We start from the raw sequence: 14419 nt of genomic DNA on the forward strand, positions 1-14419 counted from the left end.
ATAAAGAATAATACCACCAACATTTAGATAGAAGAAACTCTGAAGGAAAAAATGTTCTATAAAATAATTTTCGATATAAATACATTGTTTCTTTAGCCCATGAATGTGTAGATCGACCTGCTAATTGCTCCCATGCCTTCTATCAACTCTGTGCTCTCTATAGTCCGAGGACATCGTGTCAAAGAATTCATTAACTGTGGCTTCAGATAAGGCATAGGAGGTTGAAAAAGAAGAATGTGAACCAGAGTAAAAACTTGGGAATTTGTTCACAATGTTAAAAATTGAATTTCACTGACTTTCAAATTTTGGTCACATCCCCATTTGAGTGACCCTCCTCCAAACATACCGTCTTTTCTATGTTATACTTCTAAGTAATAATGCTAATACTAATACTAATAATACTAAGTAATAATACACCTAATTCATGTGACAGAAATGAGGAAATGAGACAATTTGTGGTGGTAAGAGGACAAAGATTTTCTCAATGGGAAGGGAATCCTTCAGGGAATTATTCTGAAGAGTCAACAGGAAGCATTCATTTCTATTTCAGTTATCAAATATCCAGAAAAACCTGGGTTAAAATTCCTGTTCTTCTCATGTAGGGCATGTATTGCAAATAAGATTTTTAAAAATCTTTTTAGAATCAGTTCCCAATCAGGGAAATAAAGGTTTTGTGAAGAAACATTCTGTGTAAAACACAGAGTATGGCACATGGTAAAAACTTACTTTAAACATGTCACCTACTTTTATTATGTTGTCTTGAAGTTCTCTTACATTAAATTAATTAAATTAAATTAAACTAAATAAAACTAGTTTACTTCCAGAAACCAATTCCAGCAGCTTCCCATATGTAATCCCCTTTCTCTAATCCTTCTGTTTGTGTTTTCTCCTCTAGTCTACACAAAAGAAGAAAAGAAATGAAAAACCACACAGAAATAACAAAGTTCATCCTCCTGGGATTGTCAGATGACCCACAGCTTCAGGGGGTGACCACTGACTTTCTGCTCATCACCTACATGCTCAGCATCACTGGGAACCTGACCACTATCACCCTTACCCTGCTGGATTCCCACCTCCAGACTCCCATGTATTTCTTCCTCAGAAATTTCTCCTTGCTAGAGGTTTCATTCACAACTGTCAGCATACCCAAGTTCCTGGGCACCCTAATTACAGGAGATAAAACCATTTCCTTTAATGATTGCATTGCTCAGTTGTTTTTTTGGTTTGTTTGTTTTGTTTTGTTTTGTTTTTGTTTTTGTTTTTGTTTTTCTCATTCTGTTGGGAGTCACTGAATTTTGCCTTCTGGCTACCATGTCCTATGACCATTACATTGCCATCTGCAAACCTCTGCATTACATGACCATCATGAATCCCAGAGTCTGCAAACTCCTTCTCTTTGCCTCTTGGTTGGCTTCATTCTTAATCATATTCCCATCACTCATGCTGTTCATACAGCTTGATTACTGTAAGTCCAACGTTATAGACCATTTTACCTGTGATTATTTCCCCTTACAACACCTTTCTTGTTCAGACACAAAATTCCTAGAGACAGTGGGTTTTTCCTGTGCTGTGTTTACTCTACTGTTCACTTTGGCGTTAATAATTCTGTCCTACATATATATCATTAGTACAATTTTGAGGCTTCCTTCTGCTAGTCAGAGGACAAAGTCCTTTTCCACCTGTTCATCCCACATGATTGTCATCTCCATCTCCTATGGCAGCTGCATTTTCATGTATATTAATCCAGCAGCAAAATACAGAGTGTCTCTGAGCAAGGGTGTTGCTGTGCTGAACACCTTAGTAGCAGCCCCCATACTGAACCCCTTTCTTTACAGCTTAAGAAACCAGCAAGTCAAGCGAGCCTTCATGGACAGGGCAAGGAAGACTGTATTTTTCTCAAGCAAATAAAAAAAAGATAAAAGTCTTGTCATAAATTAGAGACATAATCAAGAACAAGTAAATAAGAAACAGGGCCCCACCAAGTTCTATAAATATCCATGTAGTCTCATTAGAGTTCTGTTTCATTACTTATATTTCTATTACCAGCAGTATACTGAGGATATTTGAGAAATACTGTGAAATACATAAATATATATGTAGATATATGTCCAAATATCAAATATATTTGAGTATATATATATATTTCCACTTAAATTCAATCACTTTTTTATGCATTTCCTTTCATTTGAGATAGTCTTTTCACTCTGTAACTATGAGACTGACCTCATTTCCTTCTTATAAATATTTTTAAATACCAATTATTTCACAATAAAACTAAGAAAATCAAAAAAGACAAAAAGGGGGCGCCTGGGTGGCTCAGTGGGTTAAGCCACTGCCTTCGGCTCAGGTCATGATCTCAGGGTCCTGGGATCGAGGCCCGCATCGGCCTCTCTGCTCAGTGGGGAGCCTGCTTCCTCCTCTCTCTCTGCTTGCCTCTCTGCCTACTTGTGATCTCTTTCTAAAAAAAGAAAAAAAAAAAAAAGACAAAAAGACACTGAAACATCAATGAGTTAAATTTTTTTAATGATTTCCCCAGGAAACATTCTTTCAAAAATATTGTCATATTTAACATTATTATTATTTTACTATACAAAAACTGTAAATATAAATCATTCTTACTGGAATATTACATGTACTATCCTCTCCATATGATAGCATACTTAGTAACTATGTAAAAAACTATCATTAAGAAAGTGATGTATTTACTCTTTTTGAGAAGTCTCAAAAAGTATTTTTCAAGTATCCAGTTTAAAATTTTCTGTGCCATATAATTTATCAATTTAAAATACAATTATGAAGTCACACTTATTTATGGAAAACATGAGGTAGCCCTTATTTCTAGCAACTCCTTAATTAACACATAAACCATATCGGTTCTTTAAAAAAGTCTGAAGACATAAATATTCCTAGATAACAAATATGAGTACGTTTACTGTTTCTTAGCAGTGTATTAATTTTTTAAAGGTTTTATTTATTTATTTGACAGAGAGAGAAGTCACAAGTAGGCAGAGAGGCAGATAGGGGGTTGGGAAGAAACAGGCACCCTGCTCAGCAGAGAGCCCAACATGGGGCTCCATCCCAGGACCCTGAAATCATGACCTGAGCTGAGGGCAGAGGCTTAACCCACTGAACCACCCAGCGCCCCTTAGTAGTGTATTTAAATGCTTGATGTTAAACTGCTCTTTTTGATAATCAGTACTGAAGATTATAAGTTTCTCATACCTTTTCTGGCTCTTTTGATATAATACCTTACAGATACAATTCATTTAGGTGCAAATCATGCAAAACCTTATTTGTTTCATGATATACTTTGTTCATAGAAAAATCATTTTAACAATATTCAGTTACAAGTTCAATATCATTGTATTTGTTCAGTACTATACTGGATGTTCTATCCAGGAGACTAGCAGGACAAGCACCAATGCATTTACTAATATTGGAAAGGAAGAAACAAATAAACCTTTCTTAGCAAATCACATGATTTTTCCTCCTAAGGCCTTAGTGCATTTACATTAGAGGTTCTTAAACCAGACACACTCCTCTCCCAGATATCTGCATGTCACCTCAATAAGGCCTCCCCCAATTTCTCTACATACAATTATAGTAGCCCCCCCCCACTTCCAAGGTTTTTCAGTTTTCTCTTCCTTTACAAAATAGTTATTAATTTATAAAAGACCCTATAATTTAGGAATCTATCATGTTCATTGCTTATTACCTGTTTTCTCTCACATCCCTCACCCTAGGAGAGCAGAGATCTCAGTCTCCTCTGCAGACAAAATGCTGTGGTCCCTGCAGCAGGGTGCAGGACCTGACTAGATGCTTCCCAAAAGCCAGTTGTGCTGTGTCTTCTCAGTTCTGCATTCAGAAAGCCCACATCAGTAGCTTGAAACCTGCCATGTGAGAGACTTCACATCTTGGAACAGGATCAGCTCTACAGATCAGCCCCTCACCTCCACGCCCTGAAAAGCAGTTGTTAGACTTTTACCAGAATCACTAATACTCCCCCTTTAGAACTTAAACCTGCCATGTAGTGGGAATTCGATAAATATTTTTGAACACACTAATACGTTTGAATAATTTAGAATGATTTCAGTGTCATAGCACTGACTAAATATTTCACCCAACATAAACCTATGTAATAATGTACATAATAGTGAGCTAGCTTTTAAAACAGTGATCAAATAAAATGTGTATTTTAGACATTTTATATGACAAAGGAATAATTAATTGAATATTTTCTAATGCATTTGGTGGTCATTTTCTTCTTTTATTTTACATTAGGCCTTTTGACAACTATGCAAAATCAATTTATTTGATGTGTTTTCACTTTTCATGAAGTTATTGAGAACAAGTCTTTTAAGGTTTGCATTGGAACTTTCTAATGGTAGGAACTCCTGTAATGCAAACCCTTATATTTTTTCACACACAAAAAATTCTTATAACTATATGGGCTGCACCTAGTAATTTATGAGGTCCAACATCATATGCCAATCATTACACTTCTGAGATTAAAAATTCAAATTATAGACTAGTATCTCAATTAAATAATGGTAATCAGTAAATAGGAGACCAACCAATATCTTGTGGAGTGGCTGACCTCCACAAGAGCATGATAATATATCACTGAAAATGATTAGTAATACATACTGGAAGTATCAAGTAATATGGTGCCAGTGCAGGTTTTAGAGAAAGTCTTAAAAGAGTTGGATCCCTTAACAATTTGATTTAACAAATTTTATCTTTTGATTTAGAACATGTTATAGCAAACCATTATTTGTAATTAAAATTCATGCTCCATTCTGAGGAGAGTGAAACCTGGTAGCTTGAACGATGTTTCATTAGCCTAAAACATAGTCACTCATCAACCTCAGAATACATGGTGGTAATTGACACATTATTAAAAAGCAGATGCCTACTAGCTTGTGGATAGGAGGGTAACAGATGTAATCAGTCTTCATTAAAAGTAAATTATTCTGAGGCCTAGAGAAAAGCTAGACAGCTATTAGAAACCAGGAGTAAAGCAGTAAGGGTAGAAAGTTAGAGAGTGAGAGGGTGATCAAGGAGGAAAGAGAGATAATCCAGTATCCAGGAGTTCGAGAAAAGATATGGAGAAGAAACATGTCTAATAGGATATTTCATGAAGTACAGTGCTTTGTGAGATAGAAATTCATTCCCTTTCCCTATGAGTCACTAAAGATTGTGTTGCTCACAAACACACAAATGGTGGACACCAGACACTTTAACTTCTTTCTGCCTCACTCTTTCTTTACCTGAATAATAATAGCACTGACCTCAGACGGTTTTGTATTATCTGCCTGTTTGAAAAAATGAGATAATTTTATGGTCAGTGCCTAGTAATCAGTAAAAGCTCTGAATAAAATATAAAAAGAATTGCTATTTGGATACAAAACTAAAGGCAAAGGAATAGAATTTTCACAAGTAGAAAATTAGTTTCACCATCTCCACTGAAATATCTTGAATAAATATTTTCAATGCCTATTTTAATATGTAGCAATTATAAATTCAACACATCTCAACATCTATGTATTGTCTCTGTTGAGCAGAGAGCCTGATGTGAAACTTGATCCCAGAACCCTGAGATCATTACCTGAGCTGAAGGCAGAGGCCCAAGCCACTAAGCCACCAAGGGACCCCTATATTTCTATACTGTATTAACCTTCTAGGAATAAAAATGACATCCCTCATTGAAGGAATTGTGGATTAAACAAGTTCAAAATATCCAATGCCAGCTTTTCAGATATTTATTTTATTGATTCATAATATTCTCAATATGAGAAGATGTCATAAACACAAATATAAATAACTGTTTAATGTAAGTAAATAGCACAGTGAAGAAAGTCGTCAAAAGGCAATAAAAGCCACATTAGGGAGGGGCCTGGGAGTGGCTTCCCTAAATTCAAAGGATCAATATAGGTATAAACCTTCTTGTCAGTCTTTAAAAGGTTGTCCATTTCAGAAGACAATCAGTCATACTGGAAATCCACAGCAGTGTTTTCCACAATTTCATCCTGATAAATAATTCTTCTCTAGGTTGCCAAAATTCAAAAGGTATCAGCACACTAATTCTACTGAAGACAAGTCCGGTTTCTGGAAGAAAAATGTGGATTTCTTATGCAATCACAGGAGAGTGAAATTCTACACTTGATCTTAGCCAAAAGGCCGAGAAGCAATGGAAGTGTGAAATTCTAAATCTAGCTTTCCCATACTTAGGATCTCGCCGTTTGTATATTTGTCTATTTACCTGAATCATTTTACTTTTTGTACTTCTTAATCAATATTTATAAAACTGATTCACCTCTGTCTTTAATGATTCTTCTCCTTGGCACTCTATTTACTTAAGGAATTCCCCCAGGTCAACAAAAAGACACAGATAAAATAAGTCCAGTTCCATTTGTATGTCAGACATAGAGAAGAACATTCCATATGTTTCTCAAAACAGTGTTTGCAGGAAAACATAGCAGTCCATTAACTTGAGGAAAATATTACTTGGGTTTTATAGATTATAATCACAGAATTACAAAATATTGGTTTTAAATGTTTACATGAATAGAAAGAAAAATGATGGGATAAATAAGTGTCTTGTAGTATATGAAAAGAGGCAAATGGGAAAGCACTAGTCAACCGACATGTAACTGAATTGAATGTGGAGTTTGAGAGAGAGATGAAAAGCAAGAATGAGTTGAATTATAATAAAATGTTGTCAGCATTTTATAGTATCAGGAATGAAAGATACTGTGATTCAAAGAGAATTATAATTCCTGAAAAGAACCATGAAAAAGTTAAATCAACACACTTGTTTTGAGAGCACAGTAGAAACAAAATATTTCGCTAATTACCAGCTCTGAAATTGTGTAAATATTTAAGCAAATCAGTTATGAAAATTTGAGACTAGGTCATCAAGAAGAATCAAGAAGTAAGTAAATTTTTTATTCTTCAATATAATATATGGAATCTTCATTTTACTTAAATGTTTTAAAATCATGTTTGCATATATGTTTGTGGATTTACAACCATTATAATATTAAAAATTAAATAATTGCTAGGGCACCTGGATGGCTCAGTGAGTTAAAGCCTCTGCCTTCGGCTCAGGTCATGTTCCCAGGGTCCCAGTATTAAGCCCCGTATCGGGCTCTCTGCTCAGCGGAGAGCCTGCTTCCCCCTCTCTCTGCCTGCCTCTCTGCCTACTTGTGATCTCTGTCTGTCACATAAATGAATAAAATCTTTAAAAAAAATTAAATACTTGCTTACTACTAAGAGACTATTAATGAAATCCTAAAGCAGAAACAGAAGTAAGTATTGGATTTTTCATTTTTTTCTAATTTAAAAATGTACTCTGTCACAAAAACGAGATTATTTTTAAAACTGGAAAGAATATCTGCTTCCCAGTTGATTTATTTTGACCATCCACTTGTTCATTTTCCATAACGGTATTGTAAACAAAAAAAAAGAAAAAAAAAGGATTATGCATTGAATGATTTCAAATACTCTAGGCAACTAATTTACTAATAGAAGTTTACCTTCTTATTCTTCTGACTTTTTATCAATAAAGAAAAGAAAAAAGAAAAAAGATAAGAGTGTGATAGCATCAACCAAACCCTTAAGAAAATAATTTATGAGAGAATGCCAACAAAACATTCCCATGGATAAACATGCACATTCTACAGTGAGATGATTACTATGGTGACTAATTGTGTAACCTTGTGAAAGTTCCCTAAACAATGTAGGTCTCCAAATATAAAATGTGGAGGTGGGCCTAAGTAACCTGTGTGAGTTTTAAAACCCTATATTTAGATTATCCAAATGCAGACTAGTTTTTATAATATTGAGGAAAAGAAAAATGTCAATTAGAGTATTTTAATGTTTTTTTAAAAAAAGGAGCTAAATATTTTCAAGAATAATTAGAATCTTAATATTTAAAAAAAAACATTAGAATAAATACCTTCTGCTTAAATGTTAGCACAATATTTTTTTTATCCATGGCCCCTGACAGCACATTTTCAACAAAAAGAAATCAGTATTTAACTTCAAATAATATGTATTACTTGAATGTGAGGTCCAGTAGAAATTGGAGAGTTGCTGAAGGAAAACATTTCTTTTTGGGTTTCATAGATTATTCATCACTGTGGATATTTTTAAGATTCTGTACTCTAACCTCAATCTTGTTTTAAATTTTTATGTCCTACAGGGGAACACACAGTTTCCGCTCTAAAGGGGGGAAGAAAGGATCAGCAATGAAAAACCGCACAGTACCCACAGAATTCATTCTTCTAGGGCTATCAGATGACCCAGAGCTTCAGATTATGATTTTTCTCTTCTTAATTATCACATATATATTAATCGTTACTGGTAATTTGACCATCATCACTCTCACCTTGACTGACTCCCATCTGCAGACCCCCATGTATTTCTTTCTCAGGAACTTCTCTGTATTAGAAATATCCTTTACAACTGTTTGTATTCCTAGATTTCTGGGCACAATTATCACCAGAGACAAGACGATCTCATACAATAATTGTACAGCTCAGTTGTTTTTCTTCATCTTCATGGGTATAACTGAATTTTACCTTTTAACTGCTATGTCTTATGACCGCTATGTTGCCATCTGTAAACCCTTGCATTATACAACCATCATGAACAAAAGAATCTGCATTTTACTTGTCTTTTGTGCTTGGTTGACAGCATTTTTAAATATCTTCCCACTAGTTATTCTCTTTCTCCAGTTAGATTACTGTGGTTCCAATGTCATTGATCACTTTGCTTGTGATTATTTTCCCCTCTTGCAATTATCTTGCTCAGACACATGGCTCTTAGAAGTGATCGGTTTTTACTCTGCCATAGTGATTCTGCTTTTCACTTTGGCACTAATAATTTTGTCCTACATGTTCATCATTAGAACAATTCTGAAACTACCCTCTGCCAGTCAGAGAAAAAAGGCATTTTCTACATGTTCCTCACACATGATTGTCATTTCCATCTCTTATGGAAGCTGCATATTCATGTATGCCAACCCTTCTGCAAAAGAAAAGGCATCACTGATCAAAGGAGTGGCTATTCTGAATACTTCTGTCGCTCCTATGATGAATCCATTTATATATACCCTCAGGAACCAGCAAGTAAAGCAAGCCTTTAAGGATACTATCCAAAAGGTTATGATTTTCTCCAGTAAATGAAAGTGTAAGGAGCATTAAAAGGATGACGTTCTTGTAAATACTATTATTCATACTTACTCAAAACTCCATTTCCTCTACTAGAGTTATGTATTATCCCCTTTTTTCCACTCCCATATTAAAGCTCCTAATCATTGAACTCAATACATTTGATGAACTGAATATTGTTTCAGAATTTTCTGTAAATTCAAGTGTTTTTTTTTCAATGCAATAAAACATCTGGGTTAATGCTTATGATTCTGAATGATGGTTTGCCTTTGAAGAGACACTGGGCATTTAGTTTGATGGAAAGAGTGTCAGGATTGATGTGGATTTCTGAACTTCTCATTCTTACCCAGTAATAGATAATGTTATTAGAAAACTTTGATTCTCTTTGTCATGTCCATGAAATCAAGTAAACACAATCACCAGAGGACTGGGAATAAAATATAAATATCTACTTTAAAATATTAAAAGATTAGAGACTCACACGTATTAAAAAATATTTACACTGTTTATCATAATTAAGATGCTAATGAGGAAGAAGAGAAAGGAGGTAGAAGGGGGTGGAAGATAACATAAAAATTTTCAGCAATTCCTACCTTCTAGAGCTATTGATTTCTTTGTATTGACTCATTTAATCCTGCCAACAACTTTATGGGGTGTTATTCATTACTAATCTCTTTTAGTCAGAAGTATTTTTCCTTAGGCAGATCAAATGCCTCCAAACATTAAAAAATAGGTGAAGAACAGACAATGTAAAAATAAACCAAACGTATAAAATGGATGAAACTATGATAAACCACTGGAAGTTCACCTTTCTGGAGAATCGAGCTTTATTTGTGGCATCTTGAGCTGACTTTAGGGTTTTCGGAAGTACGGAAGAGAAATAACATCTACTGATAATATTCTACACGCACTACTCTGTATTAAGCAAATCACTTGCAGTATTTATTTTACAAAACTTCTTAGAAAGCGAACATTATTGCTTCTGATTTATAGGTGAATGAACATGATGAAATTGAGGTAGAAAGCTCAATGTACAGAGACTGCAGCTTTCAGAACTGGCATTTCAGTCACTTTCCTTTCACCTCAAAACCCAGACTAGTTGGGTTACTTTCATCTTCACCCTGACTTTCACTTGTAGTAAATTATGAATAAAAGCTCATGTTCAATATTAGGATTGTTACATTAAAGGACTTTGTAATGTTTAATGAACTTATTCAGGCTTTTCTTACTTATGGCAAGCTTTGGGGATTCAGTGATGAGAAGGAGGTTTCTTGCTCTAACTTATCTCAGATTCTAGTGGGGGAGAGAAACTACATGAAATTAAAATTTAATTTGATCAATGCAGTAACTTAAGCATGAGAAGCCTATTGGTCAGGTAATGTTATCATTGTCAAAGAAAATGTCAGTTTTCCTGCCTTAGCACAATTAGTGTCAGTTTCACTATAATTGCTAATGGTTGATTTTTTTTCACCCTAAAGTCACATGCATAACAAAAATCTTGTCTGCTTTGGGTGTTATCTCAATTTTCACCTTTATTTTATTTCTTGGCCATTATCACATATGTTTAAAAAACAATGTCACACTATTTCCTCAGTAAGAATTAAAATAAATACATATATTTATTATTTATTTGACAGAGAGCATCACAGTGAGAGAGGGAACACAAGCAGGGGTAGTGGAAGAGGAAGAAGCAGGCTTCCCGCCAAGCAGGGAGCCTAATGTGGGGCTCAATCCCAGGACCCTGGAAACATGATCTGGGTTGAAGGCAGACACTTAACTACTGAGCCAACCATGTGTCCCAGTAAGAATGGTTTTTGGGAATAGGATTATGATAGTCTCCAAGACTCTCCAGCAAGCCTCCCTTTATCCTCAAACTACATTGTCGATCCTACATTCATCTTACATTCCATTTAACCTGCTACCAAACCATATCTATTACTGTCTCAGATCTATTTTGAAGGAATTTATATCAAAAACCACAGTCAAGATTTCTAAGACTTTTTCAAGCATTTATCAATGTGCATTAGGAAACACAGATATGTTTGACAAATTAAGCCCATGCACAAACTATGTAAACTAAGAGAAAAACCAATAACAATATTTAATACCTACTATATGTATATTAACAGCTTATTATTAACAGCAGATTAAGAAACTCACATATATAATTTATTTTTCCTTCTTTTTTTCTTACCTATTGTACTTTTTAATGCTTTATAGGAACAAATGATCAAAAGGTTTTTTTCAGCTCTCCACATTCTGTATCTTATTTGCCTTTGCTGTTTCATTATATGAAAAAAATGCATTTTTTTCATATAATGTATTATTTGATTCAGGGGTACAGGTCTGTGAATCATCAGTCTAACACAATTCACAGCACTCACCATAGCATATACCCTCCCCAATGTCCACCACCCAGACACCCTACGCCAGCAATCCTCAGTTTGTTTCCTGAGATTAAGGGTCTCCTACAATTTCTTCCTAATTCTTATGGTGAAAATCATTCAGATGTTATTTCTGAAAAGACTTTCAAAGCAACTACATTGCAGGCATGCACTAGCCATATGGATTATTAGAATAGACCATCACCACCTTATAAAACTTTGAGCAACAGATAAAAAGGTAGACATTTAGGTATGGAATTATTAATCTTTTATAAAAACATATACTCAGGCCATATGAATATAAAGTATAGGACTGCTCACAGCATTTGCAATAATGCAGTAAGAATTCCAAGTAAAAGTAAAAAATATTAATAAATGAATATCCTGGGCAAAGAGAATAATGATTGCAAATGACAGTTGTTAAAGTGAGCGAAGTGAATGGGAATAGTGTGGATAGAAAGAGAAAACTGAAAGGAGTCATTACTTCTCTTTTATGCTTTCCATGAGAAGCTGATTTTATTGACTCAATTCATTATGCACAGAAAAAAATTGTGCTATAAAACCAATACTAGTGTTCCTCATATGGATATTACATTTTTTCTTTTTTTTTTTTTTTAAATGTTAGCACTAGGGTTTATAGAGGTGTGCCTTAGTACAGGTGCTAGGGCTTGTCCATGATGCTTTTGATGTATAAAGCCCAGACCTCCTGTCAATTCTTCTTGAGCAACAACACCTGGAAGTTGACAGCTAAGTGGATGTTGCACACATGCTCATCATCTGTCATCTTCATGTGGCCAACAGCCAAGGCCAGACATAGCAACTTCTTCATCTGGAATTGGAATGTGAACTTTACTTCATTCACTTTGGGCCCCATGTTCTCTTTGTGGGTTGAGAATGGAAGGGAAATTGCCAGCTTTATTCAGGCCTAGACCCAAAACTTGTGGAATCTGCTTGATCAGAGATTCTGAAGCCAAAAAGGCATCACACTTCTTGGTCATATTCTTGACTAATTTTTTATTCCTGTTGAGTCTCTTCAGTGTCTCAGTGTCCATTTGGGGAATATCCACAATCATGGAGTCATCACAGTGCTGCTGGTCCCCCAAAACTTGGGGCAGGGAGTGGAATTGAGCCCAAATGTCCTGAGAAGCGTTTGTCCTTCTGTGGGTTGTAGTTCTTCAAGCTGATCTGCAGCTCCACAATCTTCAGAAACTTCCCACACCACCAGTACAGGGTGTCACTTGGAGACTTTGCTGCTCATGGTGACTCATGACATAATAACCAGATGAAAAGAGCAACATTATATGTTTTAAACTCTGTTTAACATTTTACCTACCCCCCACAAGATATTAACAATCCCTTTAAATGAATATGCTTTTGTCTCCTTTTGAAGAATAAGACAGATATTCATAGGGAACAAATAATGTATATATGGCCAATAGGCATCTGAACACTGATTCAGATCAATGCTGTGCCCCCCAAAGAAGCCATTATACAAATTTCTGAGGGAGGTTAGAAATCTTGCAACATGAACATATACCAAAAAATCTTAGAATGTCAGAATAGGTTGCTAGTTTTTCCATGAAAGCCCTTCCTTCACAAGAATACTAAATAAGCTCATCTAAAATGCCAGGTTTGCCTTATGGAGATTTCTCCCCAAAATAACATATTTTAAGAAATTAAAAGTTCGGAAGACAACTACTCTTTCGGAATTAAACTTAATCCCTAAATTTAGATGCAGAAAATTGCTTTCACTAAAGAAGCTTAGTATCCCAAACTCTTCCACTGGTAATCTCACATGTAACATATGCCTGTATGATAATATCATCTCTCATTGGCAAGAGTTTCTGTCATTTTTGGATTGAGCACTGAGTTATCCACAACAACAACAACCACAGCCATAAGGATAGAATATGGGATTAACAACTGATTCTCTCACTGATAGATAATACTTAGTTGTTCTCCATAAGTCTGATTTGAGTCACAGTAAGTCTTTGTATACTTAAATAATAAGATCTCTTAGGTGTTCATCATGCCCTGTACCACTCTGTCTGATAGATCTCCAACACTAAATTCCTCAAATTCGCACTGCCGTCTTTGCTCCATCTATAAAATTGGCTTTGTATTGCTGTAATTTATAGTCAAATAGGATTACATGAGTTTTGTGATACAGTATGCTTATCAATATGATTAGAAGTTTTCACCATATACTGGAATGTCATCTTTTTCGATGCTAGATTTTCACAGATTATGAACACTTTGCTAGAAAATGGGATACTTTGTTCATTATTGCCTACCAAAGGGCTTTCCGTAGTGCCGTCACTTACTAAAATATTTGTTAAATTAATCAACAAAAGGATGGAGATCTCAAAAAGCCTATTCCTATCTAAATTGTTGATATCTTCTGCTTGAAATTATTATTGCTCTCCTCTGATACCTTCTTTGAATAATTTTCTGTGACTGGGTTTTCTAGGATGGGAACTGATTTTAACCTCTCAAGCCATAAGAACTGTCCAGTCAGCAAGACTCCACAAGAGTATCTCCAAGACAATAATGAATTTCAATTTATTGCCTGCCTGCTGCTAGTAACTCACATTTCCCATATCTCCCTTGTATAAGTCTGGGAGGACTTTGGCACTTTGGACACAGTCTTTGAGATGCTAGTCCACTGTCTTCCTGGTGTTAGTGTAACTGAAATAAATTCCTTTTTTGTTTCACCACCGTGCATTCCTTTGCCTTTGCGTTTTGTCAGCAGTGAGTGACGAAACCTGGTCTCTTTGGAACACCAGAGCAAGGGGCACTTACTCCCCCTGCATCCTGGCTACAGTAGAAACTAAATATAAGTCTTAAATAATGAATATA

General features: G+C 35.1%; 2 protein-coding genes and 1 pseudogene across 2 annotated transcripts; 2 read left to right on the plus strand and 1 right to left on the minus strand.

Annotated features, from left to right (window-relative positions):
- Window positions 1-564: 564 nt before the first annotated feature.
- On the plus strand, window positions 565-1908 carry LOC123386905 (olfactory receptor 6C1-like). The gene is made up of 2 exons (XM_045071797.1): window positions 565-1221; window positions 1271-1908. The coding sequence occupies exons 1-2, from the start codon at window positions 918-920 to the stop codon at window positions 1906-1908; spliced, it is 942 nt and encodes a 313-aa protein (XP_044927732.1). The 5' UTR covers window positions 565-917.
- A 6344-nt stretch (window positions 1909-8252) lies between these two features.
- On the plus strand, window positions 8253-9191 carry LOC101678482 (olfactory receptor 6C3-like). Its single transcript, XM_004781541.2, has one exon. It carries the CDS (start codon window positions 8253-8255, stop codon window positions 9189-9191), a length of 939 nt encoding a protein of 312 aa, XP_004781598.1.
- A 3030-nt stretch (window positions 9192-12221) lies between these two features.
- On the minus strand, window positions 12222-14160 carry LOC101684059 (annotated as a pseudogene).
- Window positions 14161-14419: the final 259 nt, after the last annotated feature.

Source organism: Mustela putorius, unplaced genomic scaffold (genome assembly GCF_011764305.1).
Source record: "Mustela putorius furo isolate JIRA1106 unplaced genomic scaffold, ASM1176430v1.1 tig00003988_pilon_pilon_pilon, whole genome shotgun sequence".
NCBI classification, from domain to species: Eukaryota; Metazoa; Chordata; class Mammalia; order Carnivora; family Mustelidae; genus Mustela; species Mustela putorius.

What these genes read in the sequence shown, in the direction of transcription:
- LOC123386905 (XM_045071797.1), top strand. Translation starts at nt 918, where the DNA reads ATGAAAAACCACACAGAAATAACAAAGTTCATCCTCCTGGGATTGTCA. An exon ending in CATTGCTCAGTTGTTTTTTT is followed by an intron (nt 1,222 to 1,270) that starts GGTTTGTTTGTT and finishes TTTTTGTTTTTC; the next exon opens with TCATTCTGTTGGGAGTCACT.
- LOC101678482 (XM_004781541.2), top strand. Translation starts at nt 8,253, where the DNA reads ATGAAAAACCGCACAGTACCCACAGAATTCATTCTTCTAGGGCTATCA.